Genomic DNA, 14,632 nt, shown 5'->3' on the forward strand with positions numbered 1-14,632 from the left:
AAGTCCTGCATGGTATACCACAGATCCAGGAAGTCCTGCACTGTATCCCACAGATCCAGGAAGTCCTGCACTGTATCCCACAGATCCAGGAAGTCCTGCACGGTATACCACAGATCCAGGAAGTCCTGCATGGTATCCAGGAAGTCCTGCACTGTATACCACAGATCCAGGAAGTCCTGCACTGTATACCACAGATCCAGGAAGTCCTGCACTGTATACCACAGATCCAGGAAGTCCTGCACTGTATCCCACAGATCCAGGCGCATCACAGTAACCGGTGAGAGGATTGGGTGAGCAGAGAGAGAGAGATAGAGAGATAGAGAGAGAGAGAGAGAGAGAGAGAGACAGAGACAGAGACACAGAGAGACACGGAGAGAGAGACACAGAGAGAGACACGGAGAGAGAGACACAGAGAGAGAGCGAGAGAGAGTACTCACTAGTGCCCTCATGCAGCACGTTGTAGAGGGAGCCGTAAGGCATCCAGTGTGTGATGATGATGGGGTGGGGGGCGGGAGGAGACTGACATCCTCCCAACATGGGCAGCACATTCGGGTGGGAAAATATCCTGGGGTGGGCCCAAGAGGGAGGGACAGGAAGGAAGAGGAAGACGGACCCCCCAAAAAACAGAGAGACACACACAGAGGAATGGACGTAAACAGGAGGTTTGTTCGAGGCACAACCCAAAGAGAAAATAATAATGTGCCAAAAAAAAAGAGATTGGATCAACACGGTGCAAAACAGACACATGGATGACTGTACAAACGGGGGGGGGGGGGGGGGGGGGGGGGGCGGTGAAGCAGAGCGATGGTGAAGCACTGACCTGAGTTTGGGATACTCCTCGTTGAAGTCTCTGCTCTTCCTCGTGGTCCAGTCACGAACCTTCAGCACCTTCACGATGATCTCGTTCCCTTGCCAGCGCCCTTGCCACAGCTACGGGAGGCCATGAGATAAGAAGGCAAAGACACATCGGCGGTTTAGTCAGAGAAACCACAGGGATGAACCACGTTAAAGGAATAGTCACTACAAAGAAACTAAAATGTATTCATTCATAAAAAAAAACACATACTTCTCCAGACTGGTTCTCGTTTAGCCTTTGCACGAGAGAGAGCTGTTTGAAGTCGATGCCCGCATGTTTGTTCAAAGTGCCATTACCTGGAAACGTAAAATTAAGACAAGCTAAAGAAACCAGCTAAAAAAAGAGCCAAAAGCCATATTATTATTGCGGAATTTAGCACACGATTTTAAACACTGCAAGGCAGTGGACATTTCAGAAGCCAGATTAGGGATTGCCAGGAAGACCACTGTGGAACCTGCCCCCACCCAGCCTCCATGCGTGCTACACAGCCTTATATTCCAAACAAGTGATGGTGACTAGCCCGCTGATAAATGACCGTCTGTGAGACTTACGGGGTCGAGTTCTGGTGGTGCCTTTCCAGAATGTGTCCTTGAAGGGAACCTTGGTCAAACTCTGGCCCAATGTCTCTGCCTTCTCTGGGCAGAGGAGACACAGAATGCAAATCAGACAAATCGATTAATAAACCGCAAAATGCTCGATCCGGACCGCCAACCTCAGCAGAACTCGGAAGAATCAGTGAATAATTGTCATATTGAGCGCCGTCTGTATGGACAGGTGAGGTTGGCTGTGTGGATCGAGTGTAAAACATCCATCAAGATGCAGTTCAAACTGATGTGTCGAGTGGTTCAGTGGTGATGGGAATACCTTTGAGGAGTTCTCGTAAGTGGGGTTTGGCTTTGTCCATGGGGGTCTCTCCATATTTGTTACAGATGCTCACCTGAGCCCCATTCATCAGCAAGTCCTGAGGAAGAGATGCAAAAATCGCTGAGATGCATATTGACTAAGCCTCTAAAAAGCCTGAGTAGTGAGTACTAATCTAGAGTCAGCTTGAGCCTAGTCGTTTGAATTAGGCCAGAAGGAGAAGTGATCCAAGTGACTACCAAATGTAATAATTTTGAAAGCCCCTTGAATATTGAATATTACTATAATGAAGAGCACTGCTCTGTTGTAATCCAAAATGTAACTATTTTATATGTTAAATACCCTGTTGTATGTCTGCTCCATTTTATAATTCAAAATTGAACTATTTTATCACACGTTTTACTTCTTACTGATGCACTGCTTTGTTGTATGTTAAATACCCTGTTGTATGTCCGTTCTATTTTATAATGTTTAGACAATTTTTAAACAGAATCATTTTAAACTATTTTTATTATTTGTATTACTGAATGAAACTGTAAACAGATAACCTATTGGGATGCTATATCCTAATGTGAAACACTGTGATTTACCTCTATCTTTTTCATGCTCGCTTATGCCTGTATTTATTTTACTGTTGTGAAGCACTTTGAACTGCAACTTCTGTATGAAAAGTGCTATACAAATAAAGTTATTATTATTATCCTAGTCACTGACCCCAGATCAGCACATGGCCCTGATGGCAATCATAGTAGGCATTACAAAGAAACAAACAAAGACATATTCCAGTAACGACCACCAGGGGGGGGAGGCACTGACCTCAGCCACCAGGTCCTGGCCCCAGAAGCAGGCATAATGCAGTGGTGTGTTGCCGTGTTCATTGGCAGTGTTGGTGTCTGCTTTGCACTGGATTAGCTGAAAGACAGAGACACACAAGATTATAAGTGAAACAAAGCGTGGCAGATGGTTGTTTGGGCTATATACAGTGATGCTATCGCCTAGCTTATGGCTGGCCTGGAGGAGGTTTCTCTTGCCTGCAGCTACATTCCAGAGGTATTGTGACACGTCTAATATTATACTAAATAACTGGCCTGCAGCGGTTCAGAAAGAGACACCCTAAAGCGGGCGCGTCACACTTTTGGCATCAGATACTGTAGGCTACAATGAAAGTAAATCCTTCATACCCGGTAGGCTTCGCTTGAGGGTAGCGAATGTAATCATTTTTGGTACACACCATACTTGCTGTAAGTATGATACAACAACTTCAAAATGTAGCCTATATGAGGCTTTCAAAGACACATTTTGAAAACACCCTCAGCGACTCGAGTAGTAAACGTTGTTTTACAGCCAAGACGACATGGCAGCAGTCAAAACATCAACATTCCCCATCAGCACAGACTAACTTTGCCAGCATTCTCTCCTCTGTTCAATGACTGATCTCAGTAGCGCAAGAACCGACATGTCTTTTCTGTCTGTAGAGGGTGTTGGGGGGGGGGGGGGGGGGGGGGATTATGAACTCCGATTTCATAAGTTCCTCGGTTTTATAAGTTATGACTTATGAGGCAATAATTTAATTGGGGAAAAAACGGTTGAGAATAACGTGCAACATGGGAATCAAGCGGCAGTCATGAATATACCAACTAGTATCTGGAACCATGTGTATGAAAACAACTCTGATCCGAGACAGAGTTTAGCTTTAAAGTCATAGGAACGTTATGATCATGTGACCTAACCACCAGTAATCCTAGATCAGCAGTCCTATTCCTAGAAGCTTAACTGGTCTCCGATCAGAGACGTTTGTGTGCATTCAAATCAATACTACCCGGTATTGAAAAATATTGAGAGAAATAATAATCTTTCAATATACAGTAAACAGTCACAAAATGCTGCTTTTGCAGCATTATATACTCAAACTAAAATAACTGGTGTGCTGCTCAACTGAAATGCCATAAATCACAAACCTGGAGCAAATAGAGTAGTCAGCAGCACTGACAAATAAGAATGAATACCTTTTATTAATGCAGAGCAGCAGGAATCACGTTTCAGGCCTAGGTTTTCCTCAGCATTACTCTGTGGAAAAGCCCAGGGCTGAAACCCATCTGTGATTACTGCTGCTGCACATTAAAGAGGGCTTTTTACAGAATGAGTTGTCCCAACACTGAGAAAATATTAAATATGTGCATTGTGCCTTTTCTGCGGTTCAACTGTGGCAAGAACCCTCTTGAAACAAGCAAGAACTACAGCCACAATCGCCGTTGTTATTAAGACCTCACATACGTGTATGTGCATTGTGCGTGTGAAGATATCATGAAATATGCACGAACAAGATGGGTGCTTGCGTGTAAATCGTCTCTACCTAAAAGATGTTTCCGACAACATTTAAATGTTTTACGGTAACATTGCTATGCTATTGCTTTATCTCGAGTCATATTTGATATGCAACTTTTAGTCCGATAGTTGGATCTGAATTTTGCTAAGAATTAAGCAAAAAACTGAAAAGACATGTTTCGGGGAACTCAAAAGACGTATATTAACTTGTTGAAAAGGACTAAAATAGGTCCCCTTTAATAAAGGTATTACATTCTTATTGGCGAGTGCCGACAACTCCGTTTGCAGCATTACATACTACCAGTGTTATTGTATCCAACATGACTTGACTGACAAATAAACTCCAAGCTTAAAAAGAAAAACTAAAAAGGTATCAGCATCTGTATTGTTGTTGGAAACATTTTCAAACAGTAGCCTCGGTGTGTTTCAGCCCCACCTTGGCCACGATGTCACGGTGTCCGTGGCTGGAGGCCAGGTGCAGGGGAGTGTCGTCTCCGCGGTTCATGACGTTGATGCGGGCGCCCCTCATGATGAGCATGTCCACCACGCTGGAGCGGCCCTCCCTGCAGGCCCAGTGGAGAGGACTGAAGCCGTGGTCGTCCCTGGGAGGGAGGAGACAACACAGCACAGGTTACACATTAGGCCCAGTGGAGAGGACTGAAGCCGTGGTCGTCCCTGGGAGGGAGGAGACAACAGCACAGGTCGGTCACACATTAGGCCCAGTGGAGAGGACTGAAGCCGTGGTCGTCCCTGGGAGGGAGGAGACAACACAGCACAGGTTACACATTAGGCCCAGTGGAGAGGACTGAAGCCGTGGTCGTCCCTGGGAGGGAGGAGAAAACAGCACAGGTCGGTCACACATAAGGCCCAGTGGAGAGGACTGAAGCTGTGGTCGTCCCTGGGAGGGAGGAGACAGCGTACACATTAGGCCTGTGCTGTAGGAGTACGTGTGGGACTACAGCACAGTTATCAACGAACACACGAGGGAGGAGAGGTTAAAACTAGAGATGCCCCCGAACACCATCTGCAGATATTCAGTGTGAATATGAGATTGGTGATTGTTAATTGTACATAATTCACCCACGGAACTATTGTTAGAAACAAGAGTTCCGCCCGAACATTATACCTGGTGATGGCACTACCTGCCATCACAGGTCAGTCGACTGCAAGCAACGTAGTTGCGAGCGAACGCTTGCAAAAATGTGTTAAAAAAAACAAAACAAACGTCTTTGATAGCTTCTTTGCAACGGGGAAATACCATACTTAAAATATGGGTTTATCGCAACAGGTGACTCTCGCGTGTTGACATGGCAACACGCGGTAATGACGCAACTTTGTTCAAGTCGCAGAAGATAAAGTAGTTGCATTCAATGCGAGTGGACATTTGACAAGGAGTCGGACATGTTTCAAAGTTGGGATTTTGCAGGATCCGAAACAATGGGCAGGGCTGCATTATGGTGAGTTGTGTTTTAATAATAATAATACATTCGATTTATAATACACCCGCTGAAGTTCTACAAATCAAATGCCCACCCTACTGATCTGTTCATATGTTATAATAATAATAATACATTCGATTTATAATGCAAGCACCTGCATTACAATCAAATGACTGATCTGTTATGTGTTATGCACCCGAGTCTCGAGAGGCACTTTATAATAGAAAAAAGACAGTGCAAACATGTATATGTCGCTTACAGTTTATTATGCCTATGCAGCTCGTTTATTTTGACAGAGTTAAAAAAAATTCACTAGTATCATTATATTAAATTAGCGGACGTGCAGCCGGACAAGCCCTGGCTCCACGATGACCACCTCTTACAAGAGGCGCCACCGCCTGGGAAAATGCGTATTGCACACCTGGTATTAGAAGAAGAAAAAAAAGTAGGGGGGCGACATCACTGACCACGCCCCCTAATATGTCCCCCCCACCACTAGCAACAAAGTTACGCCACTGCTTCCAGTACCCTCAATAAATGCAATAGTATCAGGTTGCATGCCCCAGAAGTAAAATGTGGACCGGAGTTATTTTTTCTGATGCAAGTCCCATCGACTCCAATCCAATGATGTGCAATACCATCCGGGAGACGATAGGGGGCGGTATTTGCCCTTTTCGAGCTCAGAGCCATTCCCAATGATAACGTCAGGCTGGATGGATGAAAAATGAATGGATATTGCTAATAAAAGAAATAACGATTAAATAACAAACGTTATTGGCACACAACGCATGGCGAGTTAGGACGAGAAATCTCGTTGTTGGCAACCAAAGTGTTAATACAAGCCTTTAAGTGTGCTCTCAAAGAGTTTATACATAGACCTAAAAGAGAGAGATGACAGCATGCAGTGGGTGTGTGCGATTTAGTGTTGCGGTGCACAGCTGGGAGGACGTAATGGGGAAGTTGTGAAAGCAGAAGATTGTGTCAGATATGACACATCTCTCGTCTATTCTTAAAAAAAAATAAAGGGAAGTCTGCTATGAAGGACAGACAAATTGGCTGCCAGCATCCGTGTCATTGTCATTGTGACAACACGTGTAGGACAGTGGGCATCAATGACAGCACAGAGTGACTGATAGGATGCCTTGCCTCCTCACAGCACAGAGAGAGAGAGAGACTGAGCACTGACTGTATTACAACAGTGAGCCAAGCATTCTCTGCAGTCCTTATAAGGTTGAGGGAGACTTCCTTCACACACACACTCCCCAGCTGCCGTATGTCATCCTGCATTTCTCTTGGCCCCCGCCTCCTTCCTCTACACTCTTCCCTCCCTGGTCTTCATCACCTCCTCCGCCTCCACTCCTCCCTCTGTCATCACAACTGCTCCAGCCTCCAGTTAGGGAAACACGGATATACTGCATCAGCGGACAATCGCCAATCAGCCAACTTTGGGCTTTCGTTAACGCTTTCACTACCACACTACAAAGGGTTGACCAGTGTTTCCCCTGAAAAAAAAATTCAGCAGCGGTGCTGTGCCTCTTGTGGGGTCCGGGGGCATGCCCCGCCCCCCTTTTTTTTTACATTTTAAAGTTAAATGTATCAATCAAATAAAGAGGCTAGATCTATGATGAACTTTGTGCTCAAAACACAAAATCGACTAGACTGCAGTGCTTTCTCCCTGCAGCCTTTTCCTCAGGTCAGTCTTTTACATTAAGCACCCCCCACAGCCCAAATGAAATGATAAAAATAAGAAAATAAAAAACATTATAATTTTTTTTTTTTTTTCTTTTTTTAATAGTCTAGTTCATAGCAGCGGCGGTCCTAATTCAGCGCTGCGCCGCTGCTGAATGCATATAGGGGAAACACTGGTTGACCCTTTGACTACCACACTACAGAAGGTTAACCCTTTCACCACACTACCAGTCACTAAATCTCGAGTCCCCAGTGTTAGAGTCCAAGTCACCAAAGAAGAGCCTGAGTCGAGTCCACATTACCCTAGTCCAAGTCATCAAGGTTGAGTCCACTCCACTCTGGCAGTCAAAGAGCTGACATACATTAACACATTCGGGGCCATTGGGATTAGACGGGGCCCACTCTATACGGCCAGCATATCAAAACAAACTTTCATTGTGCGTGAGGCTGTTTGTAGAGCTAAATCTATACTTTATATTATTGCTATCTGTCCATTCTCATTGTCAATTGACACTATAAACCATCCCTTCAATATGCCTTAAATAAATAATTTGTTCATCAATACATTCCCATTTTATAGCGTCTTGAATATGAATGTTATAGCAGAATGTCCTGGGGTATTTCCTGGAACGCGAGATATAGCCTATAGGGTGCTGCTAAGTAGGGATGTCCCGAGAAGATCGGGATCGAAATTATTTCTTTTTACACTTTTTTTTTATTCAACAAACATGACCATGTTCACGTCTTAAACTCATACTGATGCCTTAGTTTTGGTTTTAAATTGCATATCATCATTAATTTATTTATTGTCACACAGAGCAGAAGAATTTTGCCAAAAAAACGCATTTCCTTTGATTTAATTATACATCAAATGATTTATGTCAAGGATGAGGGACATCCACTAGTTGATTTTTTACAGACGATGGCACCATTGCTCTCATGAAGCAGCAGGTTGGAGGCGGAGTTTTTAGATTACTCCGGTTGCAATGCCTCGCTTGAATGAAGTTAACTTTTCACCTGGATAACGTCAACCTGCAGCCGACCAGTGGGAGGCATAGTCTAGCAACGTTCGAGACAGGGGAGGGGAGAATTGAAGGAAGAATTGGCGAGGCGAAATTGGGATGGGAGAAAAATAGAAAAAAGATATATTATACCGTACTTTTCGCACTATAAGCCGCAGCAGCTAAATTGAATAATGTGTACATATATAAGCCGCACTGGACTATAAGCCGCATGTGTTTTTTTTTTGGTCTTTTTCCCCCTCCATTTTCCTCCGATTTTCTCCCATCCCAATGTTAGTCGTATGCCAATTCCCAGTCCCTTCCTGGTCGCTGCGCACTTACCCCCCCACAGTCAGATCATCTGGGAGAGTGGAGGCTACCACGTGCTTCCTCCGACACACGTCCAGCCAATCACCGCTTCTTTTCACCTGGCAGCGCGGATTCTCATCGAGAGGGCGTAGCGTGTGGGAGGACCACACTATCCCCCTCGAGTCCTATCCGCGCTTAGCAGGCGCCCCGACCGAACTGTAGGAGTCGCTGTTTACAACGACCCGGACCCACCCCGCCAGCTTCTCCCACCCTCTAATACAGCCAATTGTATTAGTGCAGACGGCCAGCCAAGCTGGTGACAACCCCGGAGCTGTGAGCTGGATTCGAACAGGCGAATCCAGCTCACAGCTCTGGGGCTGGTGACGAACGCAATCTCCGCTCGGCCACCTAACCGCCTACAAGCCGCATGTGTTTTAATGTTTAATTACCATATGTAAGGAGTGGAGTCTGCGGCTTAATTTGACTCAACGCGGGAAACCTCACCCGGCCCGGACACGGAAAGGATTGACAGATTGATTGCTCTTTCTCGATTCTGTGAGTGGTGGTGCATGGCCGTTCTTATATTGAGCTTTAAGTTCCCACCTCTACAGAGAATGACTCCCATTGGGACACAATACTGTCGGACAAATAACATTAACTCATTTACAAGTTGTATTAAGTTTAGCAAATAAGGGAACAGATAAATAACATTTCAATGCAGTAAAAAAAGCAATATTTTGATTTTCGGGTTTTGTCCACATATAAGCCGCACCGTTATATAAGCCGCAGGGTCGAAAAATGGGGAAAAAAGCCGCGGCTTATAGTCCGAAAAGTACGGTATATATATATATTTTTTTTTTTATTATTATAATTTTTATCCGTTACTAATGTGAAAGATCGGATCGGGAAAGATTGGTATCGGTAGATACTAAAAATCACATGATCGGGAGCAAAACAATTTGATCGGGACAGGGGACATCCCTAGTGCTAAGCTAATAACGTTAAATCGAATGGCATTTCGGCTATAGACAAGCTAGAGCTAAAACTCAAAATGCATATTGTCGGTATCATGGTCCACCATGAATGCATGAAAGGGGGGGGGGGGGGGGACGTCGTTTCTGATTATTGATTACCAATAACGGCATTAGCCTCAGTAGCCTTATTCGCTGACCGGGTGGATGGCTATGAGAGCAAGGCCCGATCGTGCTGTAATTGACGTCAAATTGCTCTTACCTGTGGCCGGTTGGACTGCAAAAAGGATTTCCCAGTTATCGATCGCCATCTGGTAGATCCATATGTCCATTAGCTGATGATATATTCCTTTACTGCATACTGAATTCAGCGTCCCAAAAACTATTCCAGGACATCGGCTACACGCATAGCTTTAGGCTAACAGAAAAGTCCATTCATAATACAATTTAAAAAAAAAATCTGTAACAGGGAACACTGCATTATCGAGACAGCGCCCCTACGAGGATCTGGCCAGTAATACACTTTTCCGAATTCCAAGAGTAGGGTAAATCTGCAGTGCCGCTCGGTGACATTGAGTAGGATATTACAATGGAATAAAAGCCAAAACAACCTTAACACGTATATATACATGTGGTTGGCCCTTTAAGCATGGCGCCGAAACACGTATATATACACGTGGTTGGCCCCGAATGTGTTAAACAGAAATGACAGCGGTAGGGCTGGGCGATATGGCCAAGGATTTGATCACGATAACATTTTTCATATCGTTCGATATCGATTTTTATTTTTTTTGTATTTTATTTTTTTATTATTTTTTAAACAAACATGACAACACACGATAAGATATACAAGCATTATTAACAGTGCACATCCAATGAAATCACCATTTAGTTAAATGCATTATACAGGATATACCCCTAATACCTGCTATCTAATACCCTACACACATGCTCTAGCTCGTACCCCCCCCTCTCGGACCCCCCATTGGATAATCCATCCATTATCCCTCGCTCCTAACCAGACACTACCATTATATGCTAGCTTTTATTCTCTCCACCACTTCTAACCACATTGTCATTTTGGATTCATTGAGACCCAAAATTCTTGCTGTAGATATTTCTTGATAAATCACATCGAGATATGTAATAATCCATTACAATCCAATTTTTTTCCGGTTGGAACCATCGTGATGCTATCAGCTTTTTAGCCACTGTGATACCCGATAAAACCAATCTCTTTAGCTGTGGATGTACTGCACACTCAAAAACATCATTCAGCAGTAATACAGAGGGGTGTACAGGTATATTCAGAGTTAAGAGATTTGATAATTGCTGGGTCACCTCTTTCCATAACGATATCGATATTTCTATTAGCATTAAAAAATATTTTTTATTATTATTTAAACAAATGTATGTTTATTTTGCAGCAATTCTTTGTAGTTGCTGCCATGTTTAGTGTTACAGCCCCTCACACTCAGTTATCAGGCTACAGCTGGTTTGAAAGCGAAAGTACCAAAAAAAGTGGCTGTGGCTCCAGGGGAGTTGAACAGTTCTGACTCTGCTAGTTTCTTTTCCCATCTTTTGGTGCTTTTTTGGTGGACAAACCACCGCACAAATGCACCGTGACTCGCGACTGGAGACTAGCTCTGCTAGCACATATAGCCTACTGTGTGTACAGACGGTTTCAAACTGTATTTTAAATTAGAAAGCAAACTAAATAAATGGACAAGAGAAAAATAAATCAATTTGGTCAGTATTGTCATTTGGACAAGCAAAGCCATTGCTTTAAGTTGCAGGCAAAGACAAGTCTGTCCACCGTCTCTGGTTTTAAAGCTGCCCTGTTGCAGGTCACAATACAAATAAATGTATTAGTAGCAAAGATTAGAATATATCGCAATAATTATCGTTTCATCGTCCAGCCCTACACAGTGGCCAAAGACATGCACTCCCACTAGCCATCAATATCTTATGCCAAATGATTAGGGCCCATTACAATTTTTTTTTTTATAAATAACTATTTATCAATTAACAAGTCAAGAGTCCTCGTCTGCACCTTCCGAGTCCGAATGCAGTCAATGCTCGAGTCCAACTAATCAGTGCTCAAGTCAAGTCACTCGAGCACTGCACACTAGAAAGGGTTAACCCTTTTCACTACCACTACAAAGGGTTAACCCTTTCAATACCACACTACAAAGGGTTAACCCTTCCACTACCACATTACAGAGGGTTGACCCTTCCACTACCACACTACAAAGGGTTAACCCTTTTCACTAGGGATGCCCCGATCGGTATCGGCCGATATTCAGTATAAATATGAGATTGGGGAATTCCAATAATGCTTTCTAGTCGCCGATTGCAAAAACCGATCGATGACGAGCACGAAAAACATGATCCAATTCTCAGCGGAGTTGGAATCTCACGTCTTCTCTCCTACAGCAAGTTGTTGACACACACACGCTGTGCAGTGCACGCATTGCCCCTCCCCTCACAGACCCGTCTAGTCAACAAATCCTCTCATTCGCTCCGAAGATGGCAAGAGACGAGTGCAGCTCCTCTTTCAATATCACTGAAGCATTAAACAAAATGGCCCAGTAAACTATTCACGTTAGTTTAATACATGAGGCGTTGTCTAACGTCATCTAGCTGGCTAGCTACTGATGGCTCATAATATCAATGTCTGATAACATCATTGGCATTCATTTTTGCAGCTGTTGGCTAGCGTTGGCTAACTAGCTATCGTTCTTCATAGCTGTAACTGAACGCCAATGATGTTAGCCTTATGTGATCTTATGAGTTTCAGTTCATAGGAAAATACTTTGATTATAATGGTCAGAAGTAAATTAACTTAGATGCTGTTATGCTTAACACCCAGTACTATTCACTTTACGTCATTTCTAAGATTAGATTAGATAATTTAGTCCGGACTTTGAGAATGCCTGTGTTAGACCTAGTGTTGTCACGATACTGGAATTTCGAACTTCGATACGATACCTTGAAAAGTATCGATATTCGATACCATAGGGAAAAAGGTTCAATCTTAAAATGTAAAAAAAAAATATATATATATAAAATATTTTATTTATAAATTTTGCTTTTGTTGCTGGTTGATTCTCCTCAGCTTCTCTCTGGTACTATAAGATAAATATAACACTTTTAAAACCCTTTGTTTATCTTTAGATCACACATTTAAAAATAACTGTTCATCTCACTTCAATAATTTTTATTGCAGAACATGGTATTTTCTCAAGCAGACAGATGTAAACACTAATCTGTGTTGCATGTACCTGACAAACTGAACTGTTTGTATTAGTCATATTCCGACTTAACTGAATGTGTGTGTGTGTGTGTGTGTGTGTGTACTACTGTACTATTACAGGTATTGAAATGAACAATGCAACTTCCTTATACAAATTCTTTTATTTTTTATGAATAATTAAATATCGATATTTTGGGAAATGAGTATTGAAACAGTTTTAAATATTCAGAATCGATATGTATCGATTTTTCGATATTTTTGGCAACACTAGTTAGACCTACAGTATAATCAGTGTTGCGATGCTCATTTCAACACTGGTTGCACGCACGCTAATGACGCCACGTGCACGCACGCTCCCAGGCGCATGCGCATAAATGTTCCCTCGCATAAGGACAGACTAAAAACAGTGCCTAATTGCCTCTACGAATGGAATGTAACACCTGACGACCGGCGCTATTGATATGCAAAGTAGCCAGGTAGGTACTGCAAGATTGGCGCATCAGTCGAGTGCAGCACATTCCTGTGTGCACACGCGTGCGTGTGCATGCACGCGCTTCTGCTCACTGGTTGCACGGAGTGCAACCTCGTCCCATGAGCAACGCATCACTGAGTATAATACTGCCAGCTGCTATAACAAAACCAAAAACGATCAGTATCGGCCAATATGGCTCATAGACGATCGGTGACAAAAAACATGATCGGGACATCCCTACCTTTCACTACCACACTACAAAGGGTGGACCGGCATGATAAGCATACCTGAAAACCCATTATGGACCTGCATGATAAGCATACCTGAAAACCCATCCTGGACCTGCATTTATACCAAAATACTACAATAATCAGTAGGGAGAAAGAAAACGCTCCCTCCCTCTTATCTCTCTTTCCCTAGTCTACACTGTCTGGTAGTCCATCCATCCTCTCCATTACAAGGGAACAGCTGGATGATGATGGTGATTATGATAGTGATTCTTTGCATTTTCCACGCTCATCTGTGAACTTTGATATTTGATAAAGGCTTCACACACAGGCTTTCTATTTAGCACAACCCTCGGCATGTAATGAAGTAATTATACACTTGCTCTGACATGATGAGGGACAAGAAGAGTGCATAATGTTTTCATCTAACAGAGAACTGAGGGAGTATTGTGATGCGAGGAGGAATCTAAACCCACTGCCCTCTTGCATGCAGGCACATGCTCACACACACACACAAGCTTACACACATAGGGCAGTGTTCCAGTAAAAACATCAGAATCCAGTAGAGACCCTCAGTCCCCAGACACTCATTCATCTGTGCGTCTGGGTGACCTGCTTGAGAGACACTAGACCTGCTCTGGGTGCAATTTCCTCTTGCATTAAGAAGAGGTCACAGCCTTCTAATTAATGAGCTTAGGACGGTCAAGGCAAGCAGAAGTCGTCCCAGTAAATAATGTGTAAATACCAGACTCATCTGTATTCTGAAGCGGAAATCGACCCAGAAATACAATTAAACCCTTGCACTGAAGAACCATTATAAGCCTAGCTAACCCAACCCAAAAAAGATTGGCTGAAGAAACGTCTTGGTTTTGTGCATAGATCACAATCATCAATGAATTCATCATCTTGTAATAAGATCATCAAATGAGCATTTCCTGGTTGATAACACGATAACAGTGGGCAAAAGTGAACAATAGTAATCCTGCAAACATAAGACTGTTCTGACGGCACAATGTTGATGTAACTTAGTAAGTAAATCAACTACAATACAAGGTTCAAGATAGCATGTCCATGTTGTAAACTGGTGCCAGTCTCCGAGCAGCAAACCAGTGTAGAATCTCCATTGTGCGTTCAAACTAAAAGGGTGTAACCCAAATATTGATTTCAATGGAAAATGGTAGTAATGAATTCAAATAAAATACTTGTCATTGACCGATTCAAATAAT

General features: G+C 43.2%; 1 protein-coding gene across 1 annotated transcript in view; it reads right to left on the reverse strand.

Moving 5' to 3' along the window:
• LOC311226867 (scaffold protein ILK) overlaps window positions 1-14,632 on the reverse strand; it is a 30,754-nt gene that overhangs the window by 5,106 nt on the left and 11,016 nt on the right. The window contains exons 3-9 of the mRNA XM_084312294.1: window positions 4,479-4,644; window positions 2,534-2,629; window positions 1,721-1,817; window positions 1,408-1,491; window positions 1,067-1,152; window positions 821-930; window positions 438-565 (exon numbers count right to left, since the gene is read on the reverse strand). Coding sequence (XP_084168420.1) covers window positions 438-565; window positions 821-930; window positions 1,067-1,152; window positions 1,408-1,491; window positions 1,721-1,817; window positions 2,534-2,629; window positions 4,479-4,644 — 767 coding nt within the window. The remainder of the gene's footprint in view (window positions 1-437; window positions 566-820; window positions 931-1,066; window positions 1,153-1,407; window positions 1,492-1,720; window positions 1,818-2,533; window positions 2,630-4,478; window positions 4,645-14,632) is intronic.

The sequence above is a fragment of the Notolepis coatsorum genome (genome assembly GCF_963971535.1).
Source record: "Notolepis coatsorum genome assembly, chromosome: 1".
Lineage (NCBI taxonomy): Eukaryota > Metazoa > Chordata > Actinopteri > Aulopiformes > Paralepididae > Notolepis > Notolepis coatsorum.